At 39.6% G+C, this 23,167-nt stretch overlaps 1 protein-coding gene across 1 annotated transcript in view; it reads left to right on the forward strand.

The window, feature by feature from the left end:
- rab18a (RAB18A, member RAS oncogene family) overlaps nucleotides 1-22,721 on the forward strand; it is a 36,604-nt gene extending 13,883 nt beyond the window's left edge. The window contains exons 4-7 of the mRNA XM_080211652.1: nucleotides 16,160-16,232; nucleotides 16,447-16,565; nucleotides 18,842-18,908; nucleotides 19,600-22,721. Of these exons, the coding sequence (XP_080067778.1) occupies nucleotides 16,160-16,232; nucleotides 16,447-16,565; nucleotides 18,842-18,908; nucleotides 19,600-19,775 (435 nt within the window). The 3' untranslated portion in view covers nucleotides 19,776-22,721. The remainder of the gene's footprint in view (nucleotides 1-16,159; nucleotides 16,233-16,446; nucleotides 16,566-18,841; nucleotides 18,909-19,599) is intronic.
- The last annotated feature ends 446 nt before the right edge of the window (nucleotides 22,722-23,167 follow it).

The following is a 23,167-nucleotide window of genomic DNA, read 5'->3' on the forward strand; positions in this document are numbered from 1 at the left end:
CCCAATGCTTTTTGGGCAACAGTGGTTAGCACTGCTGTTTGAGTGCCAGGAACCCAGGTTTGATTCCTTCTTTGGGTCACTGTCTGTGCGGAGTCTGCGTGAGTTTCCTTCCACAGTCCAAAAGGCTTGCTTGTTAGGTGCATGTTAAAATTCTCCCTCTGTGTACCTGAACAGACGTAAGGACGTAAGAAATAGGAGCAGGAGTAGGCCGTCTGGCCCTTCAGATCCCCCCTCAGCCTTCTAAACTTTAACGAGTACAGGCCCAGTCTCTTCAATCTCTCCTCATAAGCCAACCCCCTCATCTCCGGTATCAGCCCGCTGAACCTTCTCTGTACTCCCTCCAAGGCCAGTATATCCTTTCGCAAATAAGGGGACCAAAACTGCATACAGTACTCCAGTTGCGGCCTCACCAGTGCCCTGTACAGTTACAGCAAGACCTCCTTGCTTTTATATTCTATCCCCCTCGTTATAAAGGCCAACATTCCATTCGCCTTCTTGATCACCTGCAGACTGAGTTTTTGTGATTTGTGCACCAAGTCCTTCTGCACTGTAGCATGCTGCAGCTTTTCACCCTTTAAATAATAATCCCTCCTACTATTATTTCTACCAAAGTGGATAACTTCACGTTTGTTAACGTTATACTCCATCTGTCAGGTCCTTGCCCACTCACTCAGCCTATCCAGATCTCTCTGCAGACTTTCCGCTCCCTCCACGCAATTTGCTTTTCCACTCATCTTCGTGTCATCAGCAAATTTTGTTACCCTACACTCAGCCTCCTCCTCCAGATCATCTATGTAAATGGTAAACAGTTGAGGCCCCAGCACCGATCCCTGCAGAACGCCACTACTCACCAACTGCCAACCAGAAAAGCACCCATTGATTCTAACACCCTGCTTCCTGTTAGATAACCAATCCTCAATCCGCTAGATGCTAGAGTGTAGCGACTAGGGGATTTTTACAGTAACTTCATTGCAGTGTCAATGTGAGCCTACTTGTGACACAAATAAATAAACTTTAAGCATTCACTTTAAAGTAAGCCAAGAAACTAAAAACACCTAAAAGGCTCAATTTTCAATTTGACTTTAAGATAGCAAAATAAATGTATGACTTAAAGATAGAAACTTTCTATTTTTAAAAATTGTTTCTTTAATATCTGTGGCATTTTTAAGCATGGTTTGACATTCCACAAATATAAAAGTAGCTTTTCAGGACGAGGAAGGCTGTTCAGCAGTAATTATGGAGTTAGTTTGCCATTTATAAAAATCAAATCATGCCACAGTCAACATACTAACTTTTTCCAGGACTTTCAGAACTTGGCCAACAAAGTTAGTGTTGAAGTTCTCATCAGTTCAGGATTACAAGGCAGATGGGAGAGTTTGTTAGCCTCTACCACAGATCCCATGGAGAAGAGTAGATTTGCAGATAGCAACTTCTGGATTTGTTTTGAGAAACCATTTAAACTACGGGGAATTGATTTTTTTTTTCCTTAAGTTAGTTTCTGTCTTTCAGACTGTTGTGTCTCTGATACTTCAGCGTTTTTCCAATGCTTATTCTTTAGTGTCCGTTTATAAGTCTTTTACAAGATCCTTCAAATTCCTAACAATACATTATTAAAATTAATCATTAGGAATGAACTTGAGGATTAGTTACTTGAAAATAGTATTTAACGTATTATTATAAAAGACGAAATCCTGACTGCCCAACCTGCATGAACTTGATGGTGCCCTTATTATTGCTCCACTAAGGTCAGGTATTACTAGTGCTGCTATTTTGGATCACTACTTACAAATACCTCAGCCAGTTCAGGAGCAAGTACTTATCATAAACCATGGGGAATATTTTTGGACCTGGGACTTTCCCTGCCTGCATTAAGTCTGTTGGACTTTGTCCAGTGAAAAAGCAGTATTCAACAAATATCAATTGGCATCTTTCAAATCACTTAAAAATAATAATTTATGACTGTTGTAACACCTGATATAGATTAACCTAGATCAAAATTGAATTACTAAAATTCCAGAGAGATTGCCTTGGATTCAGTAGTAGCTTGATCATCCTTGAGCATCAGGGGAAAGTAGCCCAACTTGGATTTTTTTTACATAACACATGCCAGAAAATATTTTGCCTCGTCTATGTGCTCACAGTAATTAATATTGTGAACTGAATGGATACCCTGTTATAGTCAGGAGAGCATCCACTTCATCTGAGCCTGTAATTCAGTAATATAAACTCTTGATGACTCCAGCTGCTTTTCCTCCAAAGATTTTTTTGGGAGGCCAAGGCTTTCAATTTTTTTCTGGAGATGTAATATTGCCTCTAATAACTATCTTGGCTACTTCGTATAGAAGGGCTGGCAAAAGTCCTTTTCTTGTGGTTATTCTCCAAGAACATGGCAATTTGATTTGTAACCTGAAACAAGAATCTGGTCATCCAGCAGGGAGCTGTTGAAGCATGACTTAAGCACGCTGGCAGAACACCTATAGCAAGGGTAAAGGGCATAGTATTCTGATCATACAGTTGACCTAGTTCCACATCTTGGATTACTACAAACTGGGAAAAATGGATAGACAGGGAGTGGTTGAATCAGAAGCATGACTAAGTGCTGACTTAAAAATGAAATTTGTCAGATTGTACGTTTCTAATAAGCTTGCATCTGGCCAGCTGTGTTAAAGGTCTTGTATCCTTTGCAAAGGATACATTATACTGATTGGTAAGTTATATACTGCAAGATTGAGGATGCAATTAAAATCTCTTTCAGGTATAGGGCTGATCCCGGGGGGGAAAAATTGCTAAAAGTTTGATATTTAAGCATAAATACTAGCAGCATGATTGATTGTTTAATTTTTCTGGGCAGATTGCATAAACCTTTTTCAGGCAATGCCCTCCCAGAGCAATTACACTTATTAGGGGTGCAACTTACTATTTATATGTATTTAAAATTGATAAATAATAACCTAAGCAAGATTTAAAATAAACCAACAATTGCTTCATGGTTGAAATTTGAAATATTTTTGGTGCGTAAGAACATAAGAACATAAGAAATAGGAGCAGGAGTAGGCCATATAGCCCTTCGAGCCTGCCCCACCGTTCAATAACATCGTGGCTGATCTGTCGTGGCTCAGTTCCACATTCCCGCCCTCTCCCCATAACCCTTAATCCCCTCGCTTATCAAAAACCCATCAACCCGCGTCTTAAAAATATTTAGCGAGGCAGCCTCCACCACCTCAACGGGCAGAGAATTCCAGAGATTCACCACCCTTTGAGTGAAGAAGTTCCTCCTCAACTCCATTCTAAACCGCCCCCCCCTTTATCTTGAGGCTGTGCCCCCTAGTCCTACTGTCCTTTCTGAGCGGGAAGAGTCTCTCCACCTCTATCCTATCCATCCCATTCATCATCTTGTATGTCTCAATGAGATTTCCCCTCATTCTTCTAAACTCTAACGAGTACAAGCCTAGTTTATCCAGCCTCTCCTCATAGCTCAACCCCCTCAACTCCGGTATCAGCCTAGTAAACCTCCTCTGCACTCCCTCCAAGGCCAAAATATCCTTGCGTAAGTACGGCGACCAAAACTGCACACAGTACTCCAGCTGTGGCCTCACCAATGCCCTATACAGCTGCAGCAAGACCTCCTACTTTTATATTCAATCCCCCTTGCTATGAAGGCCAGCATCCCATTCGCCTTCCTGACCACCTGCTGCACCTGCAGGCTGGGTTTTTGCGACTCATGCACAAGGACCCTGAGGTCCCTCTGCGTTTGGAATTGTGATTAAATGTTGGCAAGTATGGAGTTTAGAAAATTCACTTTTGTCAATAGTAAAATGTCAACAGCAACTTGCCACGTTTCTTGGAGACATTTTTTTTTTAAAAACACTTGTTTGCGAAGTGGGGATGATCCCGGCACCATGGATCATTATTGGATATGGGTTGCACTTCTTCCAGATTGTTTGCTGTATTTAAGCTCACTAAAAAATTGGGATGACATAAATTCACCACTGGAGGATCAGGGAGCACAATGATTTTACATTTGGCACTTGTTGCTAAATGTTACTGTTGTGATGAATTCTGGGTCCGTGTTTTTAACACTTGAACGGATATGCCTAAAACTATTGAGATTTCATTAAAGAGCTTTTCTTCAGTTCGTTGAAGGTTAAGGTTGCTGAGGTTTGAGATGATACTGATTCATTTTCCTCTCTGAAGAAATGTTTTGTCTGCACAAAAAAAATCATTCTGAAGTTTTATTTTGTTGGATGTAACGATGGCTAAAAGTGTGAGCAGGATGCATGATTGGTTTTCCTCTTTTTCTGCCAATTTTCCCCTTCCCAATGTTCTCTGAACATATTGACTATTATATAGTTCCACCAATAGCTTGCCCTTCAGCCAGGATAAACGTAGTTCAGTCCTGAACTTTGCATGCTAAACTATAAAGAATTTTAATGCTCAGTGTGGTTTGTTGTGAACCCTGAAATCACTTCTGTATTTAAATGTGAATGTCTAAGCTTAATCAACTGAAACAGCAATTTTCTATAATTCATTAAATCTTTTTGGCACAAATTATAACTTTTTCTTGACTTGAGCTTTTGCTGATGTCTTTATTGAGTTAGACAAGCCCATACAAAATCATTTGTGTTCAGCAGTAAAAATTCACATCTGTAAACGCTATTTGCCATGAATGCAAAAAAAGGTAGTTGATGTATCTAGTGCAAAATTTTGAAGTAGCAAGAAATGGAAATCATTTATACCAATACAGTGCTACTTGGGTTTAGTGCCGAAAACTGCTCAGCTGTATATTGAAATTCAATTTATCATACATAAATTTGTGTTTGAACTCTAATGGCTTCTAAAAATCTGTATCAGTTGCGGTATTAAATAATGACCCAGTTTTTAAAAATTATTTGTGTCTGCACAATGCAACATATGAAATCTTTTTTTTAAAAACAGTCGAGGTGAAAAGGGGATCCTAGAAATTGTGTGGTCTGAGATAAAATCCATAAAAAAACTCCTGAAAGTAGAAATTTAGTGTGAAATTTAATGTGCCCTAAAAATTCAATGAAACATTATGGGCAGGATTCTCCACCTACTCCACGACATGTTTTGCCGGGCAGTCTGCCATTGACTAGCATCTGCCATTCTGTCACCAGTGGTGTGCCGCAGGGCTCGGTACTAGGACCTCTTCTATTTGTGGTATATATTAATGACTTGGAAGAGGGGGTAGGTGGTGTGATCAGCAAATTTGCTGATGACACTAAGATGGTTGGATTGGCGGGTACTGAGGAGCAGTGCCTGGCAATGCAACAGGACATAGACAGGCTGGTAGATTGGGCAGATAAATGGCAAATGGAATTTAATCCGGAGAAATGCGAGGTGATGCACTTTGGCCGGAATAATGTGGAGGGGAGTTATACGATAAAAGGTAGAACTATCCGGAGTATAGATACGCAGAGAGACCTGGGGGTGCAAGTGCACAAGTCCCTGAAGGTGTCGGTGCAGGTGCAGAATGTGATGAGGAAAGCGTATGGTATGTTAGCCTTCATAGGAAGAGGTATAGAATATAAGAGTAGGAGTCTGATGTTGCAGTTGTATAGAACGTTGGTTAGGCCTCACTTGGAGTACTGCGTCCAGTTCTGGTCGCCGTACTACCGGAAGGATGTAGAGATCCTGGAGAGAGTGCAGAGGAGATTTACCAGGATGCTGCCTGGTATGGAAGGGCTGTCTTACGAGGAAAGATTGAACGAACTTGGGCTGTTTTCCCTTGAGAGACGTCGGCTGAGGGGGGATCTAATAGAGGTTTATAAGATTATGAAGGGGATAGATAGAGTAAATGGTGGTAAGCTTTTTCCGCTATTAGAAATGGATAGAACGAGGGGTCACGGGCTTAGGGTGAGGGGGGCTAGGTATAAGACAAATATTAGAGGGCAGTTTTTCACGCAAAGGGTAGTGGGGGTGTGGAATGCACTACCGAGTAAGGTGGTGGAAGCAGGCACGCTAGGGTTGTTTAAGAGTCACTTAGACAGCCACATGAGCGGGCTACATATAGGGGGATATAGTAGGCCTTACTAAACATTGTAGGCTTGGGATTCCGTTTTTGCCTCAGGGATGTTACAGTCTTTGCCTGTTTAATAATGAATTTTTTTGTCTCCACAGGCATTTAAGTCCAGCAAGGGGCATGCATGCGGCAGGTTGTAGTGGGCTGCTCTTGGACGTTGCTTCGGGAGTTGCCTATAGCTTCATGTCGTTAGTGTGCTTAAACTGGACCATCTCGAGGGCAACATGACAGCTCAGAGACTATCTCTGTTGCTGTGCGGACACATGGATTTGGGCCTGTGTCTGTGGGAGTTTGCACGTTCTCCCCGTGGTTGCGTGGGTTTCCTCCGGGTACTCCGGTTTCCTCCCACATCCCAAAGATGTGCTTTTAGGCTGATTGATTGGGTACTAAATTGTCCCTATATTGGACCTCCCTGATCCTCGCACATTAGGCGAAGACTAAAATCATGAATAGGTCACTGAGACAGTGGGACGGCGGCGCGGGCTCGTTGGGCCGAAGGGCCTGTTTCCCGTGCTGTGTTGTTCTTTGTTCTTTGTTCTCTTTGTTCTTTGACTAGTGGTGGAATTTTCTGGTCCTACCGCTGTCGACAGATTTCCCAATTTTTTGCAGTCAGGGAACCCATGGTGGGGGATGCCATCATCAGGACTGGGCAATCCTGCTGACTGGTGTCACTGACGAGGTCAACATTTATTTCCCATCTCTTGTTGCAGTCCACATGGTGTAGGTACACGCAGTGCTGCTAAGGAGGATGTTCTTTGAGGGGGATTTTGATCCAATGATAGTGATATGTTTCCAAGTAAGGATGGTGAGTGACTTGAAGGGGTTTTCCAGGTGGTGTTCCCATGTGTCTGCTGCCCTTGCCCTTCTAGATGGTAGCGGCCGTGGATTTGGAAGCTGCTACCTAAGGATCCTTGGTGAGTTCCTGCAGTACCTCTTGTGGATGGTACACACTGTTGCCACTGTGCATTGATGGTGCAGGAAGTTAATGTTTGTGAAAGAGGTGCCAATCAAATGGGCACTTTGTTCTGGATGGTTTTGAGCTTGTGTTAGAGCTGCACTTACCCAGGCAAGTGTAGAGTATTTCATCACACTCCTGACTTGTGCCTTGTAGATGGTGTACAGGGTTTGGGGAGTTGGAAGATGACTTAGTTGTTGCAGGATACCTAGCTTCTGACTTGTTCACAGTATTTATATGGCTAATCCAGTTCAGTGTCTAGTCAGTGGTACCTCCAGGATGTTAAAAGTGGGAGATTCAGTGATGGTAACGCCATTGAATGTCATGGGGCGATGGTTAAATTCTCCCTTGTTGGTGATGGTCATTGCCTGCCATTTGTGTGGCACCAATGTTAATTACCAAATGTCAGCCTAAGCCTGAATATTATCTTGCTGATGCTGCATTTGGACATGGACTGCTTCAGTATCTGAGGATAATACTTCATTCTGGCTTAAGTCTGTTTATTGAATGAGAGTTTAATTGATCTTGTGCTCTATCTTAGTATTTTGGGAGATATTGATGCACTTACGGTACTTTTTTAACCTGTTTTTGACCTTTCACATCTGCTTGGAACCTCTCAGCAACCGTTGGTAAGGAAGTAATACAAAACAGGATGTACAAAAAATCTTTTGGAATTGGCTACTCTTTGTGAAAGAACAGAGTTCGCTGCAGTGATTCCTGGCTTTTCTCTAAAAATAATACTTGCAAGGAAGTAAGCAGTGCATGTAGTATTTCTTTTGAAGCTGGTCACTGTTGCAACTTAGGAAAATGTAGCAGCTGACTTGTACACAAAGTCTGCCAAATGGCAGTGTGACAGTGACAAAATAATCAGAATTATTTCAAGTGATAGTAATTAAGGGATAAATATTAAGCAGGACACTGGGAGAACTTCTCTGCCCTCCTTCAGATAGCACAGTGGAATCTTTTATATCCTGAGAGGGCAGACTGGGCTTCTGTTTAACATCTCATTCAAATAATTCAGCATACTCAATACTGCACTCGGATGTCAGACAGTAGCTGATGCAAGTAAGTTCAAACAAAAAGCATGTGTTTTGTTTTAATGGCGCAAGAGTATAAAATCAAGGAAGTAAATATTAAATTTACATAAGACCTTGTTAGACCATGATAGTATATAGTATTCGATGTCCAATTGTCAGCAGGACACCACAAAGTGGGTAATTTCCAGTGTAAATTCACTAAGTGCAGAAGGAGAATTGTATCTATGAAGGGAGTTTCTTTAGTTTTTCATACAGCTGATGAGGTTAAGGGGTAACTTCTCCTGCGGGGATATTCGCAGACATCTTTAACCTCTCCTTACACCAATTTGAAGTCTCGTTCTGCTTCAAAGAAATTTTGATTTTTGATTTGATTTATTATTGTCACATGTATTAGCATACAGTGAAAAGTATTGTTTCTTGCGCACTCTACAGACAAAGCATACTATTCATAGAGAAGGCAATGAGAGAGTGCAAAATGTGGCGTTACAGTCATAGCTAGGGTGTAGGGAAAGATCAACTTAAAGCAAGATAGATCCATTCAAAAGTCTGATGGTATCGGGGGAGAAGCTGTTCCTTGAGTCTGTTGGTATTTGACCATCATCCCTGTACCAAAGAAACCCCAGGCAGCGTACTCTAATGACTATCGCCCGATGGCTCTGACATGAATCTTATCCATGTATAGCATGCAGGAAGCAATACTTTTCCTCAAATCTCATCTCCAAACTCAGTAGCTTAGAGTTTGGCTCCTTCCTCTGCAACTGGATCCAGGATTTCCTAACCCACAGACTGCAATCAGTAAGGATAGGCAACAACACCACCTCCAAGATTAACCTCCACACCACATTTGCAAGGCTTTATCCTCAGCCCCTCAATATACTCTTTATACACTTATGACTGTGTGGCCAAATTCTGTTCCAACTCGATTTTCAAATTTGCCGATGACACCACCGTAGTGGGTCAGATCTGAATGATGAGACGGAGTACAGGAAAGAGAAACTGATGGGGTGGTGCAATGACAATCTCCCTTAATGCCTGTAAAACGAAGGAAATAGTCATGGACTTCAGGAAACATTGCAGAGGACATGCCCCTGTCTACATTAATGAGGATGAAATGGACAAGAGCTTCAACTTTCTAGGTGTCCAGATCACCAACAATCTGTCCTGGTCCCGCAATGCTGATGCTATATTTAAGAAGGGCACCGATGCCTCTACTTTCTCAGGAGGCTAAGGAAATTTAGCATGTCGTCTACAGCTCTTTCCAATTTTTACAGATGTACCATATAAAACATTCTTTCTGGATGTTTCTCAGACTTGTATGGCACCTGCTCTGACCAAGACAGCAAGAAACTACAAAGGGTTGTGAACGTAGCCTAGTCCATCACACAAACCAACCTCCCATCCGTTGACTCCATCTACATTTCCCACTGCATCGGAAAAGCAGCCAGTATAATCAAGGATCCCATGCACCCTGGACATACTCTCTTCCACCACCTTCTGTCTGAAAAAGGTACAAAATATCTATATTGTATATAGCTGGATCAAGGGATGTGGAAGGAAGGGGGGTTCAGGATATTGAATTTCATGATCAGCCATGATTGCGATGAATGGTAGAGCAGGCTTGAAGGGTAGAATGGCCTACTGCTAGTTTCTTTGTTTCTATAAGTCTGAGATCGCGCACCAACTGACACAAGAACAGCTTCTTCCCTGTTACCATCAGACTTTGGACCTATCATATTAAGTTGATCTTTTTCTACTTTCTAGCAATGACTGTAACACTATGTTTTGCACCCTCTCCTTCTCCCCTATATACTCTATGAACGGTAGCTTTGTATAGCATGCAGGAAGCAATACTTTTCATTGTATACTACTACATGTGACAACAATAAATCAAATCTTAGAAGTTACAACATCACAAATGGTTCTAATTAGAAGTTGAAATTTTCTGACACCAAAGTTGAATCAGAATGTAGAAATGCTTCTAAAATCAATAGTTTGCTAAAGTTTATTTCGTTCGCAAACTGAATTCGAACTGAAGCAAGTGCATCTGTTTTTTGGCATCAAGGCATTTAACTAAGAATGGTGTCAAAGAGCCCTCGTAAAAGAAGTCAGTGAGGATCTAGGGAAGACTCTGAAGTCACTGTAATCATACCTGGCATACAGGAAGGTGGATGTTGGAGGCCTATCATTTCAGTCCCTAGATCTCGCTGTAAGAGTTCTTCAAGGCAATGTCTTAGGCCTAACCATCTTCAGCTGCTTCATCAGTGACCTTCCGTCTCATCATAGGGTCAGAAATGGAGTTGTTTGAATGCCGTTCAGCTTAATTTGTAATTCATGAGATAATTGAGCGGAAAGAAATACCACAACACCAGTTTAAAGTCCAGACAGGTTTATTTGTAGTAAAAGCCACAAGCTTTTGGGACAGCCTGTCCCTTCGTCACCTGTTTTACCCCAGTCCAACGCTGGCATTTCCACATCGTAACTGAGCAGTCCATACCCATACATTGTAAGAGGATTGAAAAGCGGAATGTAACATTTATGCTGCCAAGTAAAGACCATGTCCACCAAGAGAGATGTTAAACACGCCTTGATTTGCAGTGGCAATACCAATTGCTAAGTCCCTCTCCTTCAACATTCTGGGGAGTCACAATTAACCAGAAATTCAGCTGGATCAGCCAAATGCGGTAGCTACAAAATTGGGTTAGAAATTGAATAGTATATATATCTACAGGATACATTGTAGCCAAGGCATCATCAGTGGCATCTCCTGAATCCAGCGCCAGCATCACCTCCAAGAGCAAGAGGTGCATGGTAACACCATCATTCCAAGTTGCACACTGTTTACCTTGAGCACGTATTGTCATTCTTTCTTGTTGCTGGAAATTCTTATCTACTGGTATTGTGGAAGTATCATGATCACATTGACTGGAGGTTCTCAAAAAGCTCACTTCACACCACCCCATGGGCATTTGGGGAGGGGGGAGTGGAGAGGGAATAAATACTGGTCTTGCTGATGATGCCAACATCTTCCACTTTTTTCTAAAGTGGAAATAGTAAATGATATGAGAAGCAAGCACAAGAATAGGTTTAGACAAAGTGGTTCAGGTAGCAAAACCTACTGGCACAGACTTAGTAGAACAAATTCCTATTGTGCAGTAGCATAACTAAACGCCAAATAAATTGCTTTGATCCTTTAAATGTCTTTTGGGAATGCATGCTTCCTTGAAGCAGGTTGGGCTACAGCCCTAAATGGTATTCACTTTGGAGTACTCCAAATAAAACTGGCGGGGGGGGGGGGGGGGGTGTGTGTGTGTGTGTGTGTGATTAGTTACACCATGCCAACTGGTAGCTCATATTTATCAATTCATTAAGGTTTGTGATTGTTCCAGTCAATTTGGATTTCAACTATTAGGTTCTGATGGTTTGTCTACCTCATGTTCGGGTGGTTTAATTTTTAATCAATTTTCATAGAATCTTAGAATCCCTACAGTGCAGAAGGAGGCCATTTGACCCATCAAATCTGCACTGACTATTTGACGGTGTGGTTTACCCAGGTCCCTCTCCCCTGTCCTGTCCCCTTAACCTTGGCTAATCAATCTAACCTACATATCTTGGGCCACTAAAGGGCAATTTAAGAACATAAGAAATAGGAGCAGGAGTAGGCCATCTAGCCCTTTGAGCCAGCCCCGCCATTCAACAATAAGATCATGGCTGATCTGTCGTGGCTCAGTTCCACTTTCCCGTCCTCTCCCCATAACCCTTAATCCCCTTGCCTATCAAAAACCTATCAACCCGCGTCTTAAAAATATTGAGCGAGGCAGCCTCCACCACTTCAACGGGCAGAGAATTCCAGAGATTCACCACCCTTTGAGTGAAGAAGTTCCTCCTCAACTCCGTTCTAAACCGCCCCCCCTTATCTTGAGGCTGTGCCCTCTGGTCCTACTGTCCTTTGAGTGGGAAGAGCCTCTCCACCTCTATCCTATCCATCCCATTCATCATCTTATATGTCTCAATGAGATCTCCCCTCATCCTTCTAAACTCTAACGAGTACAAGCCTAGTTTATTCAGCCTCTCCTCATAGTTCAACCCCCCTCAACTCCATTATCAGCCTAGTAAACCTCCTCTGCACTCCCTTCAAAGCCAAAATATCCTTGCGTAAGTGCGGCGACCAAAACTGCACACAGTACTCCAGCTGCGGCCTCACCAGTGCCCTGTACAGTTGCAGCAAGACCTCCCTACTTTTATATTCAATCCCCCTCGCTATGAAGGCCAGCATCCCATTCGCCTTCCTGACCACCTGCAGGCTGGGTTTCTGCGACTCATGCACAAGGACCCCGAGGTCCCTCTGCACCGTCGCATGCTGCAGTTTTTCGCCATGTAAGTAATAGTCCTTCCTACCATTATTCCTACCAAAGTGGACATCTTCACACTTGCCAACATTAAATTCCATTTGCCAGTTCCTGGCCCATTCGCCCAGCCTATCCAGATCCTTCTGCAGACTTTCCACGCCCTCCGCACAATTTGCCGCTCCACCAATCTTGGTGTCATCAGCAAATTTTGACACCATACACTCAATTCCCCCCTCCAGATCATCTATATAAATGGTAAATAGCTGAGGCCCCAGCACCGACCCCGGGGCACTCCACTAGTCACCAACCGCCAATCCAAATAGCACCCATTGACCCCCACTCTCTGCCTCCTATTTGACAGCCAATCCCCTATCCACGCTAACACCCTACACCCAACTCCATGCCTTCTAACCTTCTGTAATAACCTCTTGTGCGGCACCTTATCAAACACCTTCTGAAAATCAAGAAACACCACATCCACCTGCTCTCCTCTATCCACCGCCCTAGACACATCCTCCTAGAACTCCAATAAATTCGTCAGACACGACTTCCCCTTAACGAAACCGTGCTGCGTCTGCTCTATCAAACAATTCTTCTCAAGATGCTTCGCTAATTTAGCATTGCTAATCCACCCAACCGGCATGTCTTTCTACTGTGGGAGGAAACTGGAGCACTCAGCGGAAACCATGCAGACGCAGGAAGAATGTGCAAACTGCACTTACATACGCTGAAGGCCGGAATTGCATTTTCTATGAATGATTCCACTGGCCCTAAAACTAAAATTGTAATATGCATTACACCTGCAAAACTGAGGCAGAGTATTTATTTCACATCCATTCTATCGGTCTGCACTGTAGCTGGTTTGTTGATATCTTGTCCAACTTGACTAGCTCTTTACCATTAGCATGTCGATAGTATTTTTTATTGCCTGTCCGTTTATTAACAGCAGGAAAGGGCTAACTGTCAAACAGAATATGGAATATTTTGCACCTTAGCAGACCATGTCTAATTGTGCAGTATAATACTTTTGCGTAGCAATGCTTTTTTAATGTGTTTAATGTGCAAGCAGCATTTAGTTCATTAAAAGGTGCCTTGGTGAACTGGAGGTGAGTGTAAGTATGGGAGTAGAAGATAATCTTCCAATATTGAGTAGCTAGGTTTTTATTTTGGCTTGTCTACTGCAATCACCTCAGATGGAGGTTTGAGAATATGAATCACAATTAATTTTTTCTTTGCCCTTTATGATTTAAAAAATGTACTAAGCTATGAATCCTGCTGACATTAGTAATTTAATCTAATGAATACTAACTGATTAACATCTATACCTGTTCATTGTGCCAAATGAATGTTACCTAAGCATGGAAACTTTTAGTGCAAATCCAGCAGTAAACTCCCAGTGTGAGGGTACTTCCTGATTAAGATCCAGCACAGACCTGGATGAAGGTCTGCTGATGTTTCCGTGGAGCTGCTCAGTAACACGAGCAGGGCTTTCAGCTGTATGTGAAACCAAACATGAAACGTCTCTTCAAGACCTTGAAACTAATCTATAGTACAGAACCATGCTTGACAGTAAATTTTGCATTACCTAAAATTGGGCTGTTCTTGTATATTGAGAAATTTCCCTACTGTTTGAATCAAACAAATTAACTTCTTGGTTCAAACAAATCAAGTTTATCTGAGACAACATTCGGTAGTCCAGGGAGGCAATTTAAATAGTTAACTTGTGTCAAAGTCAACACTCGTTAAATTTTTGAATAGCAGGATTCTGTTGACTTTTGAACTGTTATTAATAATATCATGTGCTTGGATAGATTTGATATGAAAGCCATCAAGGAAACTGAAAATATATTATAAAGAAATGGTAATCTTTCACAGCCGTGGGGTTACCATATTGGGTTCACCCTTTTATGTTTGCACAAATATTCATTCCTTCTATGAATGTTGCAAAATCTGGATGGAGTTGCCGATTTCAACTCGAAAGTTGAGGACTGTTTAGAATTAAGTGCATATGTATTAGCTTAGCTGTAATGATTTCCCTGCTACTAAGAATGTCATATTGTTTATAAATCTTTTCATGCTCTGGAACCAGTTATGTTACATATGGATCATTATCAGGATTCTTCTGCACTCCAAATTGAAGAAGTTCAGAAAAACCAGTCCCCCCCATTCTTAGTTTAATTGCTTCTGTGTCCTTCAAGCAAAATTCTTGGACTCGTGTAACTTCACATTTCATTCTAGATGATATAGACAAACTTTTGGATCGTTCACTGTGCAATTAATCTCCTTAGCATTCCATGAGATCATTTTAAAAAAATCTGTCTTCTTACCAATGCAGCTCATTTTATAAGATCATTCTGGCACTACAGTCTGGCATGTTTAGAATTATGCTACTGGCTACTTGGGTGCGTTTAATCTTCAGGAATAGTTTTTAAGAATTCTGTTGGTGGTTATCCAAAAAATCCAAAGACTTTGGCTACTGCTATATTTAGCCATAGGGGGGCGCTTACAGCCAAATAATAGGATTCGTTTCTCCTCTGGCATTTGGCAAGCTAAAATCCTCATGCTGTCATAGTCATAGCAAGTGGAATCTACTGGGTTTTACAACACGGCATTTTATCTATGAAAAATGGGGTGCTCTTCACAGTTGGTGAGGCACAGGCACACTTCAGTACTTAATCTAATCTTATTTGCCAGAATTTTCCACATATATTGGTAGTCATTTTTCTCCATTTTAGACCATGCCACTGAATGAATGCAGAATAATTTCCCATTTCAACACCATCTTTAAATATTGCTAAATTAATGTAGTAACTTTACATGTTTTTCAAGGTGCCGTTATCACTACTTTCCTGTTTTTTCTTAAATGCATCTGTTTGGCGCAGTGATATTCAAAATTAGCATCCCTTTCTAGAAGATTTTAAAATTTACTAGGGTGAAACAGGCTTGATAGTTTTTTATCATGCAATGTGGGTATCACTGTTCAGCTAGTATTTATTACCTATTCCTAACCTTCCTTGAGAAGGTGATGGTCAGCCTCCCTTTTTGAACTGCTGCAGTGGGATATAGGTGCTACAGTGCTGCCAGGAAAGGAGATCCAGGATTTTGACCCGGCAACAGTGAAGGAATGGTGATTATAGTTCCAAGTCAGGATGGTGTGTGGCTTGGAGGGGAACTTGCAGGTGGTGCTATTCCCATGCATCTGCTGCCTTTACCCTCCTCAGTGGTAGAGGTTATGGGTTTGGGAAGGTGTTGTCAAAAGAGCCATCGTGAGTTGCTGCAGTGCAGCATGTAGATGTCACACACTATGCGTCTGTTGGAAAGATTGAATATTGAAGGTGATGACAAGGGTGCAGCTGTTCAAGCTTGTCAACGCATTCAAGTAACAATCTGATTATAAAACCTATTTTGATTTTCTGTCTTTGATAAATTGTCCAGTAATTAAAAATTCTATCTATTGGAAGTGTTTTATTCAACAAACTATGATCTGCCTGCTGTCTCAATTTGGATCTGTGATTTTAAGAATACGTGATCTCAAACAAAAATTTATTGATGATTTCTTTTCGGATTTATTGGTGACAACAATTGTCATACAAATTCAGTTTTGTGGGTGAAAGACGAAGATTAGGCATTTCCCCTAACAGAAAATAGGATGTTGAACAGCAAACACTAATACAGTAAACTAACTATGAAAGGTGACAAGGTGACTCACTTCCCTCTTTCCTCTTCCCTCTTCCCTCTACCATTTCACTGCCTCTCAAATGTCATTGTTCTTTGATTTCAGGATACTGCGGGCCAGGAACGGTTCAGGACATTGACACCCAGTTACTATCGAGGAGCACAAGGTGTTATACTAGGTAAAATGATTGTAAAACTTCTAAAGTTTGATTGCATGCCGACAATGCAGTATTGCTTTTCAATTTCTCAGCAATATAATCTTTCTACCCATAAAGTAATTTTAGTCATCAGGCACCATAAACATTGCAGTCCTATTAATATCTACCTTAATACTACATAGTTTCCAAAGTTAATCTATCTGCATTTATACATTTGAAAATGCTTCTTTTTCAGTATATGATGTGACCAGAAGAGAGACCTTTGTAAAATTAGAAAATTGGCTGAATGAGTTGGAGACATATTGCACAAGAAATGATATTGTGAAAATGTTAGTTGGAAACAAAATTGATAAAGTAAGTGATACAATTTAGATGTCTGAATTATCTTTTGTTTTTAATCTATGCCATATAATGTTGAGCCTCCCCAAAATATTACTTGTAAGTTAATGTTGTTGAAATGCCCTTTTTACTGGTAGAATTGGGATTTGTTTCTCATTACTGCCTTTTCTCAGCCCTCAATATCTTGAGACGCTTTAGTCGCAACAGCTGTATTTATATTTAAATCGGTCTGAAATGGAGTTTTAGTTTAATTCTTAGTTATTTCAGCATGTCTATCCAAATCATGCTTTTATCAGTATGTTTGAAGGCTAAGCCAGTAGATGGAGCAATGTACAGTATAAAGTGTACTCAATGTAGAGAAGAAAAAGGAGAAAGTAAGACATTTTACTTCAGCATCTTGGAATTTGCTGTCGGAACGTAACAGGGATTTTTCCGACGCCCAGACGATGCAGTTGAGAGTTTTTAATGTTTCTGTTTATACAGCATTTTAAAGCTTTACAGTGATGTTATATTGGATTTTACATAATAGCTTCTTATACAACTGGTCAGTTTGTCAGTAAATTGATCTCTTGAAGACCGGAATGGCATTATCTTGCTATTATTTACTTAGTGCAAGTATACAGTAATAGTGAAATGGATTAAAATTCAAACTCATTAAAACAGGCAGAGCTTTATTGGCAACCTCAATTTTCCCAATGACAAGTTTTCAATGGCTGCATAGTACAGTGTGTGTGTTAAAATGTAACCTTCATCATAGAAATCTTTGACATTCAGGGCACAATGTAAAAACTATGAAGCTAACTAAGCTTCAATCATATCCCAACATAATCATCCAAATGGAAATGCTATTAAAGGACTAGACATTATACTTTAAAAGGGAAATAAACAGGAACAGTCAGCAATTCACTTCTTGCCAATCTTGATAACGTCGTTACGTGCTAGGGCACCAGCTGTAATGACTCTTAGCATGATTTTACGAGTTTTCTATCTTACCAGCCCTTTGTGATACATTCATGTATTTTTATAAGGTCATTGGTTACACTTTGCGTTGTTTTCCGTTCAGACCTGAATTGCTTTGAAGCTCATTTTTTAAATGTCACATAATGGTGTCCATCTTTGTTAAAAGTTAGTGCAATTGAATCATCATTTTTAAAAAAAAAACACTTTGATTTAAGTATTCTAAAACAATTCTAATTTTTGCTCCCACATCAAATTGATTTAAAACTTGACTGCTAAGATTTCTTCAGTATTTTTTAAAAAATGCTTATTGATAGAAGTGTGCTACTGTTTGTTCAAAGGCTAGGAATCCTGCCGTGAGAAACTCACCTCCTGATTCCCCAAAGCCTATCCACTATCTACAAGGCAGAAGTCAGGAGTATGATGGAATGCTCTCAACTTGGCGAGCTGAGTATTTCTCCAACACAAGAAGCTTGACCCCATCCAGGACAAAGCATCTCGCTTTATTGCTACTCCTTCCACAAACATTTAATCCTTCCACCACCAATGAAGAATAGCAGCCCTGTGTACCCATCTACAAGATGCACTGCAGGAACTCACCAAGGTTCCCTCGGCAGCACCTTCCAAACCCATGGCTGCTACTATCTAGAAGGACAAGAGCAGCAAATGCCTAGGAATGCCATCACCTGAAGGTTCCCCTCCAAGTCACTCACCATCCTGACTTGGAAATATATAGGCCTTCCTTCACTGTTGCTGGGCAAAATACTGGAATTCACTCAGTAATAGCACTGCCGCTGTACCTACACCTCAGGGACTGCAGTGGTTCAAGAAGACAGCTCACCACCATTTTCTTGGGCAGCTAGGGGTGGGCAATAAATGCTGGTCCAGCCAGCAATCCGCAAATCCCATAAAAATGAACTTTTAAAAAATCAGATGATCTTTTCCTTATACAGTGCATCTTTGAAAGGTCTCACTCGGGGCTATGCTATCAGTGTAAAAGATGGTCAGTATTTTTGATTGCTTTTCTCAGATATAGTTCAGCCATGGCCTAGATCGGCATTTTAAAAAATTGCTGTCCTCAAAGTGGGGGCCCAACCTGTGACGACATGCATAATTATATTAGGCCTCCCTCTGTTTTAGACTCTCCTTTAGGCTTGGTATTCTTGTTGAGTCTTTTTTTAATTACAAACTTACAAGCAGCTATGTCACCCTGATAGAAATTTAAGTGCAACATTATTTAGATATAAAACCACCCCCCCCCCCCCCCCAATTCCTAAGCCCATATTTCTGAAGCTGATGATTTTGGTTATTAATGCCAAGCTGTTTTATTGAAGGAAAACCGTGAAGTAGATCGGAATGAAGGACTGAAGTTTGCAAGAAAACATTCTATGTTATTTATAGGTAGGTTGATGGAAGTAACTTGTGAATTTATTTTTTAAATGATAAAAAGAAGTTTAAAAAAAATAATAATTTGACCATAGTCAAGATTGCAATAATCTGTCAAAATACACGTATTGTCTTTATATAACGTTCTGTTTCCATCAGAAAAAATAATGCAGCAAATAAACAAAAATGCAAAAACACTAAACGTACATCAGTCCAGTTAATATATGATGAGGAAGATTCAGTTGACGACTTCTTTGCTATATATTTCCACCAATATTGTTTTGTATATACTAGAACATGCTGCCTAATTGTGCTGTGGAGTGTGAAAAGTTGAATGGTTTCAAGAAGGAGACGGATATATTTCTAATATTTAAAAAAAAAAGGGATAAGGGGATATGTGGAACAGGTGGGGAGGTGGATTTGAGACCCGGGAGAGATCAGCCATGAACTGTTTGAACGGCAGAGCATGCTTGAAGGACTGAATTTGCCTACTTCTGCTCCTAATTCCTATGTTCTGATGCTGTATTTATTTTGGTCAAGACACATAACAGTTGTTGAATATGGTTAGTTATTTTCACCTGCTACTTATCATTAGTGTGCATCTATACCGGTAGTTCTCTTCACACTTAAAAATAAGTTTGTTACTGAACACTTCAAAAGTGCAGCAAATGTGCTCTAAATCTTAATTAAAACATTTATTTCACAGAATCAAGTGCCAAAACACGTGATGGTGTGCAGTGTGCATTTGAAGAACTCGTTGAAAAGATCATTCAGACACCTGGCTTATGGGAAAGTGAGAGTCAGAATAGTAGACTTAGGTTGTCTGACTCATCTGATGCCAACAGTGGAGGCTCTTGTGGTGGATATTGCTCCGTTCCGTAAACTGTAAGACTTTGGAGTCATTTCTTGCCAATTTTAAACAATTGGTGAACTATTTGTATAAATTCTAAGAGTTGACATTGCAGTTTGCACAATTTGTTCATATCATGTAAAACAATTCCCAATAACTCTCCCAAGGGCAGATTAGTTGTAAACATGCAGAACCTTTGCAATCCAGGGTCAGTGTTCATAAAACATTATGCTTGTAATGTCAAATCTCCTTGTAATTTGAAGCAGTTACATATCAAAACTCTGCAACAGGTTTCATCAGTGAGGGTCAGGGTTCATGTGTGCATGTTCATATGGTTGAGATTCGTTTAGGAACAATCTGCCCATTGTGGACCTGAAATATTTTCTTCCTTTGCTTTGTTCATATTTTTTTCACAATTCAATGCCGAACCTCTTATTACTGTTTTTCCCCAACCCCAGCCTCAAAAATGTTTCAAATGGTTTGCGAATTTTGGAGTTTATGTGGTATGTGTTGGGAACACTTTGGTGTTAAAATGCTTCAATATAACTGAATTTTCACTACTGTTAGTCTAGCTGAATAAACATCTTATAAATGCAAGAGAACAGTAAGCTTGTATCAGATGTTAAAATAACATGCTTTCATTCATAAACTAGTGTCTAAAAATGTTCAAGTATAATTTTGCTGAGTTTTTTTAACTGCAACTGAATTTTTAAAGTTGTCACTTCCCTGTTGTGCTAAGCAGATGTATTCCAATACACAGACACAAATTGTAACTCTTAAGATAGAACTACATGATTTTTACAGCCTCCACGCTATAATGAAGAAGATCAGAACTCTTATAAAGCCCCTTCTGCGTTAACCAAAGGGTGGAAAATTTGGAAAGACTACTTGGAAATGTTTACAAGTCTAACTTTGTCAGTTAACTAAATGCTGAACTGTACTTGTGTTTTTAACCCTAAACTTCAATGTATATGACTATCAGTTCAGTTTTATACATTTAAGACCACATTATTATAAAGGTATATTATTGAAGATACTTTGTAAGTATTGTACAGAAAAATTATAGTTTTCTTTCTTTGAAATGGTGATTCCAAAATCATTAAGAAATGCAGATTGAAGGGTGGTCAGTAACTGTAGAGTGTTTGTTAGTTATTGAAAGGTGAATCAAAAAAAACCTGAAGTATACATTGAAGCCTGTGTCATACAACTCGAGTGTTTGTTTATTGCACTATACATTTGCTGAAATGAAAAAATTAAATTTGAAATGGATTATCATAAAATATAAATAATTCCTGTGTTGTCTGGTTTCACTATATGATATATAAACTGTTTGTAGGTTCTTGGAATAATCCAAACATTTATTGGTAAAAGAAAGACTGAAGTCTTTGAGTTAAGCAGGTTGAAAAACCATATCTGGAAATAAGTTTTAGATATTTCAGGTACTAGGTAGCACTACTAACAGTTATCTTCTTTAAGCCACCATTACTGAGATTTTATGATTTTTATGTTTTTCATCAAGCTAGATTTCAAAATACAACTGAAGAAAAGATAATATTGAAATTGTGCCTTTTTAAGTTGTGTTTAAAAATACACCATGTTAAATACTTCAATGTTATTTTGAGCACTGGTGTCAGTGATATTTCTTGATTTTTTTTTCAATAGGTTTATTGTGACCTGTTTTGTCAAATGCAATCAAGTATGAAATAAAATTGAGTTAATTTAATTGCAAAACAATAAACATGGCATACTGCAGTAAATGTGCATATTTGAATTTCTTGACTTTGGTTGCAAAGGGGCAAAACAACAGTTTTACTACAAGAATGGAACAGATTTGGACCTTAAAAATGTGACTTTTGTATGAGTATTCACAAATTTCGATGTTGCTTCAACTTGACAATTTTGTAGTTAATCCATTACTTGTAAAAGATGTTTGATTTTAATGAATTAATATACCTAGCATGTCCAACAAAAGAATTGTTTATTACAGCATGCAGTATACATGATCATAGTGTATACTTAATCTTGTGTTTCATTGCGTTTTTAAATAACTGCTAAATGGTTTCAAGCCATGAACCGTTTTGCAATTAATTTGTTTTTATTAGATTGAATACTTTGACACCTACTGTAATTGTGATATAACCTGTTAAGTTTGTTTCAAGTTGCAGCATAAATATGATTTCGGTAAATACAGAATCAAATGTAGCAGCTGAATGTTCTACTGAATGTTTCTTATTCTGATATGCGTTTACTCTACTTATTTATCTTTTTGAGAGGTCTGTCACATTACTTAAAATAAAAAGTGCCAAACCTCTGTTTAATGATCAGGCTCACATAGCTCATCACTTACGGTTGTTTGAGCTACAAGGTCCTGGAAGGTCCCAAATGCAACCTTTAATGTTGAGAGCTGATGAGGGTGACAATATGGGTGCCATAATCTCAGCACCCCATTTTCAAGGAAAGGAAAATCACTTCCTTGATCCAAATCTGGCACTTCAACTAGATGTGTGTTGATTCAATGCACAGTGAGACTTGACTGATGCTCCTGTGTTTGAACATCTGTCTGACATTCACTGTTTACATACCAATATGAATGAACAGTAGTTCACCTGATTGAGATACTGGGGCTAACCAACATGGTACCTTAACTTGAAAGGGAAAGGAGGAGAGAGGCAGAAACTGCTGAATAAGTGACGCAATGATGCAATATCCTGCAACAATGTAGGACACCTACCAATTAGTTAAGAGGAAGAAGTTGCATTATTTGTTTAATGAATTTATTTGTTCGTGTCCTGATACTAAGGTAAAGGTTGGGGCTTGAGAAGGAGAAATGTCTAACTGTAAATAAATTTATTTGGTATTGTGTTGCTTAAGAATCTGATGGTTTGGGATTATCTTTAACTATTTTACATCTATAGCACAAGGTATTGCATTGGAATATATATACTGTATATAAAATAAAAATTTCATGTTTGATTCAACTTTTAAGAAATTTATTAATTGTAAGTATTGTTTCTGTTTGAACATAATAGAATAACCAACAATTGCATCAAACTGTTTTCTCAAGGATTGTGTTGATTTATTTTAAAACACAGGCATTACTCTGAAATTATGCTGGTTGAAATATTATGTATCTCTTCACATTAGAAGACAAAAAAGCCGAACAATATTGGAAGAGCAGGGGGAAACTAAATCACTAAAGGAAAAAAAAGTACTAATAGGACTAAAGGTTAGAGGTTGTAGAACATTTGTAATACAATCACGCAAAGTCAAACATGGTTTTGTGAAAGGGAAATAGTATTTGACTAATTTGCAGATGTAACAAGCTGGATGCATCAAGAGAAAACAGTAGGTATTGTGGACAGATTTCTAGAAGGCTTTGAGTTACCACAAATGTTTACTGCACAAAATAAGAACTTGTGGTATT

This window comes from Carcharhinus amblyrhynchos, chromosome 2 (assembly GCF_965287045.1).
Source record: "Carcharhinus amblyrhynchos chromosome 2, sCarAmb.v2.hapA, whole genome shotgun sequence".
Taxonomy (NCBI): domain Eukaryota; kingdom Metazoa; phylum Chordata; class Chondrichthyes; order Carcharhiniformes; family Carcharhinidae; genus Carcharhinus; species Carcharhinus amblyrhynchos.